Raw genomic sequence first — 20,461 nt, forward strand, 5'->3', positions numbered from 1 at the left:
TGTGGGACCTCCTGCAATTACCAAAATAGCCTTATCTGTTGTAGGTCCGCCAGCATTGAAATGCTGGTAATTTCTCATTTCATCTAATATTCACCAGATAACGTTAATAATAGGCTTAATATTTCATCTTCGTCACTCCTGAATTTGTCCAAAAACTTTAATTAACCCTTGAATTTTTAACTTGTTTCGATAGTTTTTTCAATTTGTATAAAATATTCAGTTAGTCCATTACATAATACGAAGATGTATTCCACGCATTTTAAAATGTTATTACATATTTCAAAAATAGATTAAAAATAAAGTTATTATTTGCTCAATTACAAAACTTGTTTCTTTAATATTTTAACCGCATATCCCAATTTCAGTTGTTTTACTTTTTTTTAAGACGCGTGTAATACATCTTTCTCATTTAACTTACTTTTTTGCAACCGAGTGATCAATTGATTACATTTTATATAAGTTCATAGGACTAACTGAATATTTTATATAAATTGAGAGGACTATCGAGACACTTTGAAAATTCAGATGGTCAATCAACCTTTTTCAACAAGTTGAGAGGGGAAATAATGTATTAAGCCGTAATAATAAGCAATGTTGTTATATCCGGAGCTGGTTAGACCAGACAGATTTTGTTTGTGGATATTTATGGATTTATAAATTTTTGAGTGATTTGGTTTGAGTCAAGGTCGAATCAGAATTCTATGGTTCAACCCAAATCAAAACGACTCCAAATTCTTAATTTTTTATTAAAACCAATAAAAAAATGAAAAATAAAATTTAAAACAACTAAAATCTAAAACAATTGAGATTTATGTTTTTTAACTTGTATTTATATATATATATATATATATAATTTATAATATAATACTAATGTTAAATTGATTATATATATAATTTATCTATTTATTACATCATTCGATACGATCAATTCGAGTCATTTAGTTGAACTAAATGACACATGATCCAATTCTAAATTCGGTTTGACGTTCAGTTCAATTCCCACAACATTGATAATAAAATAATAAAAAATATTTTATCCATAATGTTTAAAATAATCCAATTTTACTTCTAATGTTAGTAGTCTAGAGCATTTTCATTTCTAATGTTGACAAGTTGAATAAATTTCTAACGTTATTAAAAAAAATAAAAATATTTATTCATGTATTCCATAATAGTTACATACAGTTAGATTTAAAAAAAATAGATTTTACAGTTTTTCTAATGTGAAAGTAGATAAAAGTATTTATAAATTTGATGAGATATTTTGATTTTTAATTTTTTTTTACAACACATATAAAATGAAGTATAATTTTTTAAACTTTTTTTTACGGTATAATCTCTATGATCTATTATTGATGGATTATAAAATATCGTTAAATATACAATGAAAATAACAAAATTTAAGATTGAGAAGTATATTTTATCAATGATAAATTGTAAAATGATATCAATTTACACATTAGATTTAAAATTTGGTTTTTACTAGTGTATTTTTCTACTTTTATCTCAATCTTCATCACAAAGATAGCTAAATGGCATCATTTATCCCCGCGTGTTCCTGAAAATGAAGCCCATTTGTGTCATTTCCCCTTCTTGGAAGCTTTAAAATGAATAAATAATAGAAGCATGGTTCAACAGAGGGAGGAGTTCTCTTTTCCCTCTTCAATTTTAAACGCGACTAGAAAGAAAAGCTAAGAAACCCAAAACCAAGGAGAAGTGGAAAGCAGAAGAAGAGACCAGAGAAGAAAGCACAGGCAAGGGCTGAGCAGCTCATATACTTTACGCCGCTAGTTCCGTCGCCTCCGTTATCAATTGCAAAGACGCTATCAGCACCATGATGTCAAAATTCTTTGGTAGAGGGAGAGAAGCAGACGGGGATTCCTCGCCGCAATCCTCCCAATCTCAATCACCGCCAATTTCGCAGTCTCCAGTTACTGGACCGGCTAGGCCGATCAGGCTCGTGTATTGCGATGAGAAGGGGAAGTTTCGGATGGATCCAGAAGCAGTCGCCGCGCTACAACTTGTTAAGGGACCGATTGGCGTTGTTTCGGTTTGTGGTCGTGCTCGTCAGGGCAAAAGCTTCATTTTGAATCAGGTTAATTTTTAGCTTTTACTTTTCTGTTTGAAGAAACTTAATTGGAAATTTGGTTTCCTCCTGGCTATTATGAAACTTTAGGGTTTGCAATGCTTCATGTCTAGGCCGCTAAGTGCATCGCCTGTGCCCTTGATATTATAATGAGAAGAAAAATTGTGGAAATTTCCATTTTTGTTGTTCTCCGATAAGTTGGAGCTGTAGGAATCAGCTTGGTTACTAATTGTGCTAGTTAATAATGTGAGTGAAATTAGGTGAATTGGTGAAATGCCTATAATTAACTGCATAAAGTTTGCTAGTTGATGGAATTGCTACTTTTGGTGTATCTATATGCATTGTAGTTGTAGTTTATTGAGGGTTTTCAAGTAATGTAATGATTATACTTGCATATTAAATTTAGGCCCCAGTCCATTTCATATATTTCTTTACACTCTGTTAGTTTCTAACAAATTTATACTTTGATATATACAATGGCACAGTGGACTATCTTATTGCTGTGTTGTTGAAGGGCTCTTTAAATACTTAAGTCTATACGTGCATATATTATTGCTTGAAAATATCATGATTACCATGAACATGCTTCTTTCTGTATCACATGTTTGGTGAGATCACCTTCGATCAAATCTTTGTAACTAATGCTGTTGGTTTATGTTTTATAGCTTCTAGGGAGGAGTAGTGGATTTCAGGTGGCATCAACACATCGGCCTTGTACTAAAGGTCTTTGGTTGTGGAGTGCACCAATAAAGAGAACTTCTCTTGATGGGACCGAGTACAATCTTTTACTATTAGACAGTGAAGGAATAGATGCCTATGACCAAACAGTAAGTTTGATTGCTTTGTTTTTGTTTTTGTTTTTTTTTTCATCTCAGAAAACTAAGAGGTAATCTTTTTGTTCATTGTATATTTGATGGGTTCAAGAATTATGGGCCGACTTGAGCTGAAGTTTATTATTTTTATAAGATACTGTTTGCTGCTTCATTGCGTATCATGATTACAAATAAAATTTTCTTTTTGCTTCATTTGTTTGCTTTGGGAATGGTATCTTGTGTTTCTAATATATCTTAATTTCATGTTATTTTTTATTTGACAGGGGACGTACAGCACTCAGATATTCTCCTTAGCTGTTCTTTTATCTAGTATGTTCATTTACAATCAGGTTAGGACAACTTATGCCTTATTATCATTCTAAATATACTTCAACTTATCTTAATTAATTTGCGGTGTTCACCATTGACAATGTCTCAGTGGGCCATTTTTATGGAATTTCTCATTCATTTACCTGTTCATTTTCCACTGCCTAGATGGGTGGTATAGATGAAGCTGCACTTGATCGTCTTTCTCTTGTCACTCAAATGACAAAGCATATTCGAGTAAGAGCTTCTGGAGGAAAAAGTACAGCTTCTGAGCTTGGTCAATTCTCGCCAATATTTGTTTGGCTTCTAAGGGTATTTAATTCTGAAATTGTTCTTCCTCTTTGGTGAAATATTTTCCTTTTATCTTGTTAAATCGGTTGTCTTTTTTTTTTCATAACTTCATGTGATAATAAATAAAATGCTGCAGTTTGTTGATTTTTTTTTTCCTCTATTCTTGCAGGACTTCTATCTAGATTTAGTGGAGGATAATAAGAGAATAACTCCTCGTGACTATCTTGAGATTGCTTTAAAACCAGTTCAGGGCAGCGTAAAAGATATAGCTGCCAAAAATGAGGTAATATCACTGACTTCAGTAATCTTTGATTTGTATAGATATATCTTTTGTCCAACTTGTTGGACTTTGTTAGAGTATAAGTCAATGTAACTAATGAATAGCATGCCTAAGGCTGCTGTAGGGCTGGGGTCAGTTTGTCTCCTTGATTGAAGGAGAACCTTGTATATATATGTGTATTGCTCTTAAATAAAACATATTCATGTAGGCTCTTAATCTACATGGTATCCCATGTATTCTAGTTATTACATGGTCTGTTACAGACTTGATTTACCCCCCTTCCACCCCTCTCTTCCCATATTTGAGGTTGAGGTGCTAATACGGAGATAAAATTGATATGTAGATTCGGGATTCCATTCGAGCTCTTTTTCCAGATAGAGAATGCTTCACTCTTGTAAGGCCTTTGAACAATGAAAACGATCTTCATAGAATGGATCAAATAGCGGTGAGTAATCTATGCTCTATGTGGTTGTATGTGCATTTATAAGATTACAGATGCTACTTATGTCTTCCTGCCTGGTACATTATATATCTTAAGCTATCGCCTGTACACAGATGGACAAGCTAAGACCTGAGTTTCGGGATGGATTGAATGCATTGACAAAGTTTGTATTTGAGAGAACTAGGCCCAAGCAACATGGGGCCACGATAATGACCGGCCCAATTCTTGTTGGTATCACTGAATCTTATTTGGAGGCTCTTAATAATGGTGCTGTGCCTACAATATCCTCCTCATGGCAGGTCCGTACACTTTTTTGAACACTTCTCTAGCAAACTAAATTAATATATGATTGATCTTTTTCTTTTTAATGTTTGCAAATGGGTTCAGTTTTGGTTATGTGTTAGTAGGGACATAAATATATTTACTGGAACTTGCTATTTCCATTCTGAACTGTAGAGCTGCACTGCTTTTTGGTGCATCTTTTAACCAAGCACTTTGCTACTTATGCACGTATTAACAATGTTGCCTTCCAGAACTCTTTGTTTCCTTTATGTAATTATTTCTATTATTTTGATTTCTTGATCCTTTGTTTTTCCTTTCATTGACAATAAACTGCATCAGGTGTGTATATGAATTATAATGCTGATGCATAGATCCATAGTTGTCAAAGGCGCACCTCGAGCGCGCCTGACACAAGGCACAGAGGTTAGCGCCTCTACAAGTGTGAGGCGGGGGATGTCAGCCTAGGCTCCACGACCCCCTTGCGCCCTAGTGAGCCTTGCACCTTTCACAACTATGCATACATCTTCCTTAAATCCAATAACGGCATATCTTGAAAACACTTCACAGAAGTTCATATGTAACACTTTCTCTGTCAGCTTCTTGTGAATTATAACGCTGATGTGTAGAAGATTTTTCCTAATACATTGTTTTTCAGAGTGTTGAAGAAGCTGAGTGTCGAAAAGCATATGATACTGCCACTGATATCTATATGTCTGCTTTTGACCGTTCAAAACCGCCAGAGGAAGTAAGTGGTGCTTCAGTTGTACTTATTTGATAATTTTCCATTGTTTTCTAATTTCAGTGATTGCAGGTTTTCCTGAGGGAAGCGCATGAAGCAGCAGTACAAAAATCACTGGCTGCATTTAATGCAAATGCTGTAGGTATTGGTTCAGTAAGGAAGAAATACGAAGGACTGCTTCAGAAATTCTTCAGAAAAGCATTTGAGGTAATATTTTTAATAGGACTAGCATGAATTGGCTATCTTATCTATTGTCTTTTGAAGAGGCTCCTGCACTTATGAGCTTGGGAAGTATCCTGTGGATTTGTTGGAATAACTGTGTAGGAGTTGGAATTTGATTAAATCATCTGTGCCTGAGGTAGTATAGTGGGTCATATATATGCATGAGTGTCGGTGATCTGCAAGTTCTAATTTGTACATGTTGGTCTTTCAGTAATCAAATGAATTTATAGCAGCAAATGGAAACACAAAATGACAAGATTAAACTAAGGTGACGTTTGATAAAACTTAAAATTAAGTGCTGAAAAAATAAGTATTGAAAAATAAGTGCTGAATATTATAAATGCTGAAAGTATTAAATGATATAACTGTTTGATCAATATGAAAAATAAGTACTGAATTTAAAAATATTAGTTAATAGTGTTCAACTTAAAATTTTAAGTTAAATCTTTTGACTTAATAGAATAAGTGATTCTGTGACTTAACTGAAATATTTAAGTTGTGTTATCAAACAAGCTTAAACCCAATAAACACTTAATGTATTAATTTTAAGTGCTGAAAGTGGTTATCAAACAGGGCCTAACTTCTTCGCTCTTTATATGCTGATCTGCCCCTGAAAAAAGGGAGGCTACTTTGATAGATCAGGAAATCGTTGTCAATGAGTTGCAAGTTGTAATGTGCATGTGAAATCTGGTAGTGTATATTTCATTTTAAGTTGCTTGTCTGAATATTCAGATGGATTTGCATAAATTGTGATTGCTTATATGCAGGATTACAAGAGGAATGCTTTTATGGAGGCAGACATGAGATGTTCAAGTGCTATACAAAACATGGAAAAGAGGTTAAGATCAGCTTGTCATGCTTCAGATGTAAATGTTGATAAAGTAGTGAAGGTAAGCATACTATCCAGTGTCTTTTCCATGGTTGAAGGAATGGATTTCGATCTTACTTACACTTCTTCCGCATATGGCTATTAACGTGTGTACTAAATTTGAGTTTCCTGGCATGATTTTCTTGCCAGATTTGTTCAGCTGAGACTTTCTTTTTTAGTGTACATAGTTTTTTATTTGAAAAAAAAATCCAGAAAAATGGGATGAATAAACCACTGTTGATGGTTAAATTTTTTGGCATTGTTTATTTTGCACAATTTAACCCTCCAGATGTTCATTTTTGTTTTTGCTTTTTGGATGTCAGAACTCATGGAGTCATTATGGTTGTTGGTCCAAAGATGTCACTTAGGAAAAAGTTCCATGCATATTAAATTTCATTGAGTTATTAGAGAACTCAGTGTAGTTGTTGTAGTCTTATAGATCCTCTTGCATGAATTAATTAAAAATTACATCAAGGAAATTATAATATTTAATATGAAAATCATTTTATATCAGGGTGGTGAAAATCAGGATGTACTGGAGAAATAATAAAAACTTTGATTTTGGACCTAATTAGTCTTGATTCGTGAGATGCCTTCAATGCTATAGGATTTTTTCCCCTCATTTGATGCTTGATTCTGAATCTGTTTAGCTCTATGGGGGTTTACACTAGTCGATTTTTAAAACATACAGCGTTTTGGATTTTGGCTTGATTAGGTTGATAAGTCTGCTATTGTATCCACAAGCATAAAATGGATTGCTGGTTTGAACATCTTGAGCATTGAGCACCTTTATCATGTGGGGGTGAGATGGCATCTATGTCGATCGAAGATGGAGAAGGACACCAAGAAACAATACAAACAACAACAACAACAACAAAGCCTTAGTCCCAAAATGATTCGGGGTCGGCTAACATGAACCATCATATAAAACCGTGAAATCAAGTCGTGTCAGTGACACAAATTCGCTTCCTCCACTCCGTCCTATCTTCTACCATATTTTCCTCAATTCCCAGTAAACTCATATCACTCTCGATCACCACCCTCCAAGTTTGCTTAGGTCTTCCCCTACCCCTCACCACTACATCCCTTTGCCACTCTTCGGTTCTCCTAACCGGCGCATCAAACGCTCTACGTCTCACATGGCCAAACCACCTTAGTCGGTTTTCTCTCATTTTATTCTCAATAGATGTGACCTCTACTTTTGTCCTAATTATTTCATTACTCACCCGATCCTTTCTCGTATGACCACACATCCATCTCAACATACGCATCTCCGCCATCGACATTTTATGGATGTGACAGTGTTTCACTGCCCAACACTCCGTACCATATAACAATGCTGGTCTGATTGCCGTGCGGTAGAATTTTCCCTTCAATCTATTAGGCATGCCGGGGTCACAAAGGAAACCCGTAGCACTCTTTCACTTCGACCAACCAGATTTAATCCTATGAGCAACATCTCCATCTACTTCTCCATCCGTTTGGATAATAGATCCTACGAGGCCTGAACAACTCTCCCATCTAGGGTGATTGTCCCTGCCTCCCTACTCCTATGGCCGCTAAACTTACACTCCAAATATTCTGTCTTGCTTCGGCTCAACTTAAAGCCTCTAGATTCTAGAGTTTGTCTCCATAGTTCCAACTTCCTCTCCACTCCTTCTTTCGTCTCATCAACCAACACAATATCATCTGCAAACAACATGCACCATGGTATACCATCTTGAAGTGAACTTGTTAGTTCATCCATAACGATGGCAAAAAGAAATGGGCTTAGTGCGGAACCTTGATGCACTCCAATCGTAATAGGGAACTCTTCAGTCTTCCCAACACTAGTGCGTACACTCGTGCATGCTCTCTCATACATGTCCTTTATGATGTCAATATATTTCCGCGAAATGCTTTTCCTTATCAAGGCCCACCAAAGTACCTCCCTTGGTACCTTATCATATGCTTTCTCCAAGTCAATGAAAATCATATGCAAGTCTTTCTTATTATTTCGATAGTGCTCCATTAATTGTCTCATTAGATGGATGGCTTCCATAGTTGATCTTCCCGGCATAAAGCCAAACTGGTTTTCCGAGATCTTCACCGTCCTCCTTAACCTTTGTTCGATCACTCGCTCCCAAAGTTTCATAGTATGACTCATTAATTTGATTCCTCGATAGTTGGCACAATCTTGGACATCGTCTTTGTTCTTATACAAAGGGATTAAGATACTTTTCCTCCATTCTGATGGCATCTTATTGTTTCTCCAAATTTTGTTGAAGAACGTCGTCAACCATTCGATTCCTCTCTCTCCCAAACATCTCCAAATCTCAATAGGGATTCTATCAAGTCCTACTGCTTTCTTCAACCTCATCTTATTTAATGCCATTTTGACTTCACCCTTTTGAATTCTCCGCAGGCATTCATGATTTATCTTATCGTGAGGGATACTTATATCTCCAACATCTTGACTGCGATCTCCATTAAATAAGTCATCAAAATATGACCTCCATCGTTCCTTGATATCCTTATCTCCAACTAGGACTTTCTGGTCCACATCCTTCACACATTTAACTTTTCTGAGATCTCGCGTCTTCCTATCTCTCATCCGAACAATATTTGTAAAAAATATAGGAAACACAGATGCAAGGGAAGCATGTAAATAATTAGAACATAGGTTAAAAAAATTTAGAATTATTAAGGATGCATTTGCATTTTTGTATGTATAAAATGAAAAAAATATGTAAAATTTACATAATAGGGAAAGAAGGTTTTTTTTTTTTTGAAAACTTGAAGAGGATGATTTAGAAAAAATTAGGGACTTAATGGAACACGGATTTATTGGTTAATAGAGCGTTTATGCTTTGGTTTTAAAACATTTTATTCTAAGAAAATCATTCACAATTTTCTTAAATTGTTAGAAAGATGACTCAAAATGTTCCTACAATCTCTGAGAATTTCAATATTTCTAAACGTCTAAACTCTTCAAGATCAATATTTCTGTGCAGCATAGGATGACATGCAAATCTGATTTGGCTTGGGTTCTTATTATTGATTGGTTATATGCTTAATCTGCTACAACATCATTTTATTACATTTTTTTTTTGGCATGAAATGGCAATTGTGCATTTTGTGCAGGTTCTTGAAGGTCTTCTATCCGACTATGAAACATCGTGCCATGGCCCAGGGAAATGGCAGAAATTAGCCAATTTCCTACTGCAAAGGTCTGTACCTGTCTTTTTTTTTTTTTTAAAGTTTTAAGGTTCTGCATACTTATACTTCTAAAGTGATACAAACAAAAAAATATGCTGTTGTAAATCCCCAGTTTGGAAGGCCCAATATGTGACCTTGCTAAGAGGCTTAATGATCAACTTGGATCTGAGAAGACTGCCCTCATGTTAAAGTGTCGCTCTATTGAGGATAAGATGGCATTACTTAACAAACAACTGGAAGCTAGTGAGAAGCATAAGTCTGAGTATATGAAACGGTATGATGAAGCAATCAATGAGAAGAAGAAGCTTGCTGATGATTATATGAGGCGCATAACTGATCTGCAGAGTAGTCGTAGTTCACTGGACGAGAGATGCTCAAGCTTAGTGAAAGCTTTGGAGTCTGCCAAGCAAGGATCATCAGAGTGGAAGAGAAAGTATGATCAGGTCTTGTCAAAACTGAAAGCTGATGAAGACCAGACTAGTTCAGAAATTGCTATTCTCAAGTCCCGAAGCAGTGCTGCTGAAGCAAGACTAGCTGCTGCTCATGAACAAACTAGGTCAGCTCAAGAAGAGGCTGAAGAATGGAAGCGAAAATATGACATTACAGTGAGAGAAACAAAAGCTGCTTTGGAGAAGGCAGCAATTGTGCAAGAACGGTCAGGCAAAGAAACACAATTGAGGGAAGATGCTCTGCGGGAAGAATTTTCTAGCCGGTTGGCTGAAAAGGTAATATCTCTCTTTCTGAAGTGTTCATGAACAAAAAGCACATTTTTTATGCTCATACATGTTCATTATATGCAGGACGAAGAAATAAAGGTGAAAATTGGGAAGCTGGAATTCGCTGAACAGCGTTTGACAACTATAAACTTGGAGTTAAAGGTACGTTTCATTTTACTATTCGAAAAAGAAAATATCTCCTCCAGTTTCCTTCTGCCCACATATTAAAACAGAATCTTACATGCTGGGTTTAAGCTTTGCAGGCTGCTGAGTCAAAATTGAAGAGTTATGATTCTGAAATATCAAGGTTAAAGCTTGAAATGAAGGAGCTGGGTGAGAAATTGGAATCTGCAAATGCTAGGGCTCAATCTTATGAGAAAGAAGCTAGGATATTGGAGCAGGAGAAAATCCATCTGGAGCAGAAGTACCGCACTGAGTTTGAGAGGTTTGCTGAAGTTCAGGATAGGTGTAGTCGCGCTGAAAAAGAATCCAAGAGGGCCACAGAATTGGCTGATAAAGCACGTGCTGATGCAGTGTCTGCTCAAAAGGAGAAGAATGAACTCCAGAAAATGGCTATGGAGAGGTTAGCACAAATTGAGAGGGCTCAGAGGCATATTGAAAATTTGGAAAGAGAGAGAGCTGACTTTGCAGATGAAGTTGATCGAATACGTGTATCAGAGATGGAAGCTCTCTCGAAGGTAGCATTGTTAGAGTCGAGAGTTGAAGAAAGGGAGAAAGAAATAGAGTTGCTGTTGAAATCAAATAATGAGGACAGGGCTACTAATGTTAAAGCCCTTCAGCAACTTTTGGAAGATGAACGAAAAGCCCATAGTATCGCGAACAAACGGGCAGAGGACTTCTCGCTTCAGCTGGAAGAAGCACGGGCGAAACTCGATTCACTCCAACAACAGTTGACATCAGTCCGGTTGAATGAGTCAGCATTGGACAGCAGGCTCAAGACAGTCTCCCATGGAAAACGTGTAAGGGCCGATGATGTTGAGATGGGTGTAGGATCTGTTCAAGAAATGGGCACAAATGACAGAAGTATCAGACATAGTAAGAAATCAAGGAGCACAACAAGCCCTTTTAAGCACACACATCCAGAAGACGGTGGTTCGGTGTTTAAGGGTGATGAGGATAACCAGAGTCAGCAAAGTGATCAGGAAGATTATACAAAGTTCACAGTTCAAAAACTGAAGCAGGAACTGACAAAACATAATTTTGGTGCTGAGCTTCTTCAGTTAAAGAATCCTAACAAGAAAGACATTCTTGCTTTATATGAGAAATGTGTTATCCAGAAGTCTTAACAATTCTATAATCCAAGGTGTACATGAGGGTGCTTGTAATCTACTGGAAGTTAAGTGAATAGATTAGTGTGGTGTTGTTGCAGAAAATTTAGTTTAAGTGTGGTTTTTATAGGAACTTTCTGTTAATTAAGTTTAATAGTTGTGGAAAAACCTATTAGGGATTGTTCATGCTGTTTTGAGGTTAGAAGTGTTCTATGATTCCCATTTTAGTGTCTGCTGCTTTAATGCCGGTCGAAGGGTAAGTTTAGAAAATTTGGTCATGGCAGAGCTTATTTGATTGGGTGATTTGTGTGGTCTGCTTTTTGAACAGCTTAGATGCAAGAATGTAAACCTTCACTTCTGTCACTTGAAGATTTTGTTGTTGTTCTTAATCTTTTCTTGGAGCATGGTGGTTTTTTGTTTGCAGATAATTTTGTTTTTTTTAAATAGAATAATCTTGTATAGAAAATATATAACTAACTTAAGGTACCAAAATAGGTTTATGGTTTTTGGAAAAATATCTATGTAGTTTTAAACTTTAAAAAAGGTTTCAATTTGTATCAATTTACGCATTGATAACGGATTGGACATGTCATTTCTATTACTCCGTTAAGTTCTGATTTCTTCGTCCACATACCATTGACAGAACTTAACGGAGAATATCAATGACGTTTCTCGTTCTGTTATCGATACCTAAATTGGTACAATTTTTTGAACGTTAAAACTATATTGGTGTTATTTTGTACGTGGAATCTAAATTGATGCTTTCCCAAAAATCATAGGTCTATTATGGTACCTCAGTCCTTTCAATTAAAATCTACATGTTTATACTTTAGTCCTTAGAATTTATACTTTAGTCCTTAGAATTAAAATCTATATATTATAATAAACGAAAAAAAAGAGAAATAGATGTGAGAAAATAGGGAAAAATGAGAAAAACAAAAAAAATGGAAGGAAAAAAATAATAAAAGCTTGCACAAAAAAAAAAAAGTGAAATATAGAAAAAAGACAGAGAAAAGCGAATGAAAAAAGAATAAAATTTAAAATGTGAAAAAAAAATAGAAATGACATGAAAAATTGTAAAAAACGAAAAAAAAAAAAAATATGAAGAGAGAAAGTATATTGTTTCAAAAAAAAAAGAGAAAGTATATATCATCCATTTATAGGTTGCCTTATACGCGGAAATGTTGTTCCACCCTTGGACTGAGTAGTGAGGTGGTTACTGCGATACTCCTTTTGAGCTTCCTTTTGTTTTGGGCCTTTGTTTTTGTTATTGGGCCTTTAAAGATGAACTGGATTTCTACTTAGACTTGGTATGAAATAATATCTAATACAATCTAGGTGTAAAGTTTGTATTGGCTCTTAAACTATATTTTGAAAATCAATTAGATTCTCAAACTATTAAAATCACAAACCAAGTGCTTAATTTATTTAGAAATAAAAAAATTCATACCCTATCTAATGATATGTAGAATTAATATTATCTCGGGTTTCTCTATTGTGAGAATTCTTCTTCCCTCCTTTCTTAATAAAGTTTCTAACTCCGTTCCCTTTCTAAATTTAAAAAAAAAAAAAATTATTTTGGTCCTTATTAGAGACTTGGGATGAATATATCTCATACCCTTTATAATAATCCAAGAATTGTCATTCAAAGCATCCTAAATCTTATATTTAATCAGCCTAGATCTAACGGTGAATGACCACGATTCATTTGGTAATCAGGGTCCATGTGAACACTACTGTATGATCTAATATTGACAATTTGGACTTTGTGCTTCTCCAAAAGGCAATATGTAGATTTCGGTCAAAACATCTCCTAACATATTTAATTTCTAATACTACAAACCAACAAAATTTTCTTGTTCTATTAGCCCTTGTTTGGGAGGAGGTTAATGAGAGTAAATGGGAGTAATGGAAGGTTAAGTATTAAGTTAACATTGTTTGGGAGTTAGTTTTTGGGAGTAAATGGAGGTTAATGGGGTTAAATCTTTACTTCCTCTAACCTCCAAACTCTAACTTCCAAATTGGGGGTTAATGGGAGTAACGTAAACTTTTTTAAAATTTTTTTGTCTCTGGAGACTAAATTTAACTTTCATTCCCTTCCAAATTTAAACTCCCAAACAAGGTTAAACATTTAACCTCATTTACATCCTATAAACTCCCAAACAAGGTTAATTTTTAACTTTCCATTTCATCACTTCCCTTCCCTTTCCATTACCTCCTTTAACTCTCACCTCCATTAACTTCCAAACTCCCAAACAAAAGCTTAGTCTGTTAGAGTCCAAAATAACAGTCTAACTTTCACAGAAGGAAATAAAATACAGTGAAACATAATTAAAAAGTAAAGATAACGAAAGATTAAAAGAAGAGTTTATGAGAATGAGATTTGAATCTTCATTAAGAAAGGAGGGATATGCTTTTGCGAATAGAAGAAGAATTCTCACAACAATCAAGATGAAGAGAAAAAGGACAAGTTGTAAAAGAGAAAATAACTTAATTATGTGTTCAATAGTTTAGAATTACATTACTATTAATTCCTAACATCATTTAGTCAGAGGGTGCGAATTGTTGAATTCAAAATAAGGTAAGAGCTTGATTGGTGATTTTAATAGTTTGAGGACATAATTGAATTTGAAGGTACAATCACTATTCAAAACTAAAGCCGCTTGGACCGTCCATACGCTTGAAATCGAGAAACCGCCTCGATTTTCTCTGATTAGTTCATCTAAGCATTTTTTTGGTCCATAGGCAATTTTTAGCCACATGGGTTGTTTCACTTTTTTATTGCGGATTTTTTTTATTATAATTCACTTTTGAGTTGTTTCAATTATATTCTTGTTGAAATGTTCATGCTCTGATACCAAAATGTCAAACCCGACCCAAAATAGAATCGAATATGACAGTGAGACATTACCACTGACGTGAACAAGTCGGAAGTAACATCTTATAATCAAAAGTTAAAAAATTCAAATATTGTTTGAACTTAAAAACATTTTCATAATATACTTTTACATTTGTAAAAGGTAGAAAATCACTCATAATTTCTAATTACGAATCCTTTTCTCGTGCGTTTTACCAAAACGAGTTTGAAACATAGAAAATTACTCCAATTCTAACCTGTTAACTTTTAATTCGCCTAACCTCATAAATTAACACCATAATTGGACATTCAAACCAAAATCTTGCATACCACATCTTCTATATTCTTTCAAAATTGGCAACTCAGGTGCCTAAATATTCACAAGCACAAAAATGTACAAAATGGTATGCAATACCCTAGAAGACGACTTAGACAATCGTGGCCGTATCCAAACCTCGTCCCAGTGTCGAACACTTCTTTCAATACCTCGTACTTCTTCGCCTAAAAACATTAAAAATTTGAAAATATGAGACAAAAATCTCAGTAAGCAACTATCAACTATAGAAACTAGTTTTTACTTAAAATATCTATATGTATACATTTGTAAAAACATTTAACCAAACCAAACCTTAAACTTATTAACTTGTAAACAACATCCAACTAAAACAGAGTCATTATCAATAACCTCAAATCAAACATAACCAAAACGTAATGATTTTTATATAAACGTTTACTAAAAACCGAAGTTTGAATCAAATTCAATATCGTATCCATCACTGAGTATCCCCTCATAAATCAATCCGTAACACGGAAACATAATCGAGACATCTCTTTAACCATGCCTAATCCTGTATTGGTCTTACCTAACACTTCACTATCAATACCCGACTAGGTCTTTAAACTGTGTACACATGCCATGTTCCTCATTGAATATTGTCTTCAAATATCAAACCACCCGTCCGGACTACTCTTGATGGATACAAACTTTACCCAAAATCCAACCAAATTTCAATTGTAGACACTTTCTCATCAAATAGATCAAACTTTACTACAATCATCAATAAATCAAAATCCAACATTTACTGAACCAAAATAGCAATTGAACCCCTGAAGAAATCCAATTTAACACCAATTGAACCAAAATATCATTTAACCCTTAAAGAAATTCAATTCAACATCAATTGAACTTAACTGGACCAAAATAGTAATTAAACCCCTAAAGAAATCCAATTGAACACTAATTGAACCAAAACAATATTAAAACCCTTAAAGAAATTCAACTCAATCAATTGAACCCAAATAACACTTTAACCCTTAAGAAAACCAATTCAACCTCAATTTAACTAAATAACAATTAAACTTTTAAGAAAACCAATTCAACATAAAAGTATGAATCAAAATTATCCAAAATCACCTTTGTAAACTCATCTCCTTCAAACCTTGAACACAACTCAAAAATCAACAACAAATACACAAATCATTCTATGAAAACTCTTAGGAGTCAAATTCATGAATATTTATAACTCAATATACATATATCTATACATGCAAACCAAAATACTAGTTGATAGTTACTTACCTTAACCTAAATTTGAGAATAACACCACAAAACCCCAAATCTGTCTCAAAATCTGCCTAGCCTGTATTCTCTGTACAGACCTCCAAATCAAAATCCATCCGGTTCGAAGTTGCTCCTATGTGTCTAGAGTCTCCAGTTAAAATTTTAAGTGATTTGGACGGTTAGATCTCCGGAAACACCCAAAAAGGTAGAGCTGACCTGTTTTGGTGGTGGTGGAAGGTGGAGGAGAATGGAGAGAGAATGGAGGAGGAAGAAGAATGTAGAATCATGGGTTTTGATCAAAATGATTTTAAATTCTCAAATAAGGCTATATATATAGGCCTTGAAGTAAGTGGATAATTATCTATTTTGGTCCTCCAAACATCTAATTTCTTTTAAAACTTACCCTAAACTTATAATCACTTCTAAAATTATGCAATTACCCTCTAAACTATACCCGTAACATCCAATTAATTGACCAATCCTAAAACGAATATAATATAACTTAGAGTTCGAGGTATAATAATTAAAAATTCAGGATACGGACGTGACATACTCCCTTCATTGAATTTATATAACAATTTGTTAGTTACCAAATAAAAAATATAAAAGTACAAATCTGATTAGTCTCCAAGAGATCTGACCATCTGACTAATGCTTAGCATTTTTTACAATCTTGGGTATAGTATAATTTAGATGCTAATATCAACTTTATGCCTATAATCCAAGTAGTATTATGTGAACATTTTTTATACTTAGAATTATATTAGAGATATTATTATATTGAATTTTTTTTTTCTCCCAGATAATAAAATATGTCTTCTATAAGTTGCAGTCCACATATTACAACTGATTTAAAAAATTATAATTTTTAAAAGTTGGAAAACAATACATTATGCAATGCTTAATTTATGTCTATCTAGAAAAATATGTAGAAACTCAAATTTACAACTAAAATAGGTTAATAAATAAAATAATATATCCAATACTTAATATGTTGTCATTTATAATTTTCAAACAACAACAACGAAGCCTTAGTCCCGAAATGATTCGGAGTCGGCCAACATGAACCATCATATAAAACTGTGAAATCAAGTCGTGTCAGCGATACAAATTCGCTCCCTCCACTTCGTCCTATCCACTACCATATTTTACTTAATTCCCAGTAAACTCATATCACTCTCGATCACCCTCCTCCAAGTTTGCTTAGGTCTTCCCCTACCCCTCACCACTACATCCCTTTGCCACTCTTCGGTTCTCCTAACCGGCGCATCAAACGCTCTACGTCTCACATAACCAAACCATCTTAGTCGGTTTTCTCTCATTTTATTCTCAATAGATGTGACCCCTACTTTTGTCCTAATTATTTCATTACTCGCCCGATCCTTTCTCGTATGACCACACATCCATCTCAACATACGCATCTCCGCCACCAACATCGTATGGATGTGGCAATGTTTCACTGCCCAACACTCTGTACCATATAACAATGCTGGTCTAATTGCCGTCCGGTAGAATTTTCCCTTCAATCTATTAGGCATGCCGGGGTCACAAAGGAAACTTGTAGCACTCTTCCACTTCGACCAACCAGCTTTAATCCTATGAGCAACATCTCTATCTACTTCTCCATCCGTTTGGATAATAGATCCTAAATACCGGAAGCAATCCGAGGCCTGAACAACTCTCCCATCTAGGGTGATTGTCTCTGCCTCCCTACTCCTATGGCCGCTAAACTTACACTCAAAATATTCTGTCTTACTTCGGCTCAACTTAAAGCCTCTAGATTCTAGAGTTTGTCACCATAGTTCCAACTTCCTCTCCACTCTTTCTTTCCTCTCATCAACCAACACAATATCATCTGCAAACAGCATGCACCATGGTATACCATCTTGAAGTGAACTTGTTAGTTCATCCATAACGATTGCAAAAAGAAATGGACTTAGTGCGGAACCTTGATGCACTCCAATCGTAATAGGAAACTCTTCGGTCTTTCCAACACTAGTACGTACACTCGTGCATGCTCCCTCATACATGTCCTTTATGATGTCAATATATTTTCGCGAAATGCCTTTTCTTATCAAGGCCCACCAAAGTACTTCCCTTGGTACCTTATCATATGCTTTCTCCAAGTCAATGAAAACCATATGCAAATCTTTCTTCTTATTTCGATAGTGCTCCATTAATTGTCTCATTAGATGGATGGCTTCCATAGTTGATCTTCCCGGCATAAAGCCAAACTGGTTTTCCGAGATCTTCACCGTCCTCCTTAGCCTTTGTTCTATCACTCGCTCCCAAAGTTTCATAGTGTGACTCATTAATTTGATTCCCCGATAGTTGGCACAATCTTGGACATCGCCTTTGTTCTTATACAAAGGGATTAAGATACTTTTCCTCCATTCTGATGGCATCTTATTGTTTCTCCAAATTTTGTTGAAGAACGTCGTCAACCATTCAATTCCTCTTTCTCCCAAACATCTCCAAATCTCAATAGGGATGCCATCAGGTCCTACTGCTTTCTTCAACTTCATCTTACTTAATGCCATTTTGACTTCATCCTTTTGAATTCTCCGCAGGCATTCATGATTTATCATATCGTGATGGATACTTATATCTCCAACATCCTGCCTGCGATCTCCATTAAATAAGTCATCAAAATAGGACCTCCATCGTTCCTTGATATCCTTATCTCCAACTAGGACTTTCTGGTCCACATCCTTCACACATTTAACTTTTCTGAGATCTCGCGTCTTCCTATCTCTCATCCGAGCAATTCTATATATGTCTCTTTCCCCTTCTTTCGTATCCAATCTTGTATACAGATCCCGATTCACCTTTGCTCTAGCATCCCGTATGACCTTCTTTACTTCCCTTTTAGCCTCTTTGTATTTTTCGTAGTTCTCGTCACTCCTACATTTCCCCAATATTTTATAGGATTCTCGCTTACTCTTTACTGCTTGTCGTACTTCTTCTGTCCACCAAGATGTGTCCTTACCCGGTGGCATGCTACCTTTATATTCCACTTCCTTCGCTACTTCCCTTATACTATGCTCCATCTTAGTCCATATGTTGGGGTTTTGGTGTCCTATAGACAATTGTTCTAGGATACAAACTTAATGTAAATGAATTGTTCTTTATACCATTTGTTTTAATGAGATATATGTTTTATAACTATATAAAGGCAATCCCTTTTAAGCACTAAATAAAGTCTAATAAAAGGAAATCCGTAAGTTTGTTTAAAGTGATTATAAAGTGTTCATACAAGCATGAAGTGAGACAAAACTTTATAATAAACTAATAAACTTAAAACCACCCCAAGTCAAGTGATATGTTTAGGATTGATATATCACTGTTGAGACTTGTATGTAACAATGTCTTCTGTCCGACAGAAAGCTGATCTCACAAGCTTCATATATACAGATATCTGGACAGTTACATAGATCCGATGAAAAGTTGTTCATTAGGATTGGGGATCCGATTTGAGATAACAGGATGGGTAGATTCATCCTTGTCACATGTTCATCTCATTGGTATTAATAGGTATAACTAATCATCAGACTCAAAGGAATGTTAATTGGTCATCCTGAATTACTGAATGTGAGACTTTGATCCTGTTGTCCCACGATCCTTAACAGAGATGACTCTGGGGTGTGAACAGCAAAGGTTGGGGGTCACAGGAGGTAATGTCAAGGTAGTTATACATTGGATTGAGCATTTATCACTCCCGATAAATGGGAGATACATCCAAGGATCGCTTGTGGAAGACTCGACTCTAAATCCTTGCAAGGTGATAGCTTAAGAGTAAGAAATACAGATTTCACTTAACCTATCTTTTTGAGTTGACTCGGCCTGAACAAGTAAAACGAACGTCTCGCTATATGTGACTTGACATCATCCATAGTCATAAGATTCAGTTCAAGGATGTAGTTGATAAAGGATCGAATTATACTATAACTAATACGGAAAGGTTAACGACAGAATCAACCTGTCTTCTTAACGGACTCTGGGGGAATGATTACAGACTTGCCAATAACATTCTCAGTACATCATTCCGTTATGCAAAGATTAAATATAATTCTTGAAGAAATTAATTTAATAGTTGCATACGGCCAGAAGTAGTAAGAACCTAATGGATCACACATAAGACTTGGAACCAAAAGAGAGATGAATGTTATTAATTGATGGAAGCCCAATTGAGCCCAGTAAAGACCATTTAATTAAGGGGGGGCCGAAATTTGTATATAATTAGTGAATAATTATTTTGATTCTATTAATCCTAATTTGATTAGGAATATGAATTAAATTAATTAAGAGATAATTAAATTAGGAGTTTTAATTAGATTAATATACTCCTATTATTATCCAATAAGGTTATTTATTATTATCCTAGATATATTAGATATATAGTGAGATAATGATTAGGAATTCTATTCCGAATTGAATTCCTATTAAGTAACCTAATTCTATCTAACTAGGGTTTAGATACAAGTGATTATA

At 35.0% G+C, this 20,461-nt stretch overlaps 1 protein-coding gene across 1 annotated transcript; it reads left to right on the forward strand.

The window, feature by feature from the left end:
- The first annotated feature begins 1,629 nt into the window (after positions 1-1,629).
- LOC136232238 (uncharacterized) lies at positions 1,630-11,941 on the forward strand. The gene is made up of 14 exons (XM_066021289.1): positions 1,630-2,095; positions 2,752-2,913; positions 3,183-3,248; positions 3,394-3,537; positions 3,686-3,799; positions 4,140-4,241; positions 4,352-4,537; positions 5,176-5,265; positions 5,332-5,466; positions 6,249-6,371; positions 9,473-9,558; positions 9,660-10,272; positions 10,348-10,425; positions 10,527-11,941. Exons 1-14 carry the CDS (start codon positions 1,835-1,837, stop codon positions 11,568-11,570), a joined length of 3,204 nt encoding a protein of 1,067 aa, XP_065877361.1. The 5' UTR covers positions 1,630-1,834; the 3' UTR covers positions 11,571-11,941.
- The last annotated feature ends 8,520 nt before the right edge of the window (positions 11,942-20,461 follow it).

Source organism: Euphorbia lathyris, chromosome 6 (genome assembly GCF_963576675.1).
Source record: "Euphorbia lathyris chromosome 6, ddEupLath1.1, whole genome shotgun sequence".
NCBI classification, from domain to species: domain Eukaryota; kingdom Viridiplantae; phylum Streptophyta; class Magnoliopsida; order Malpighiales; family Euphorbiaceae; genus Euphorbia; species Euphorbia lathyris.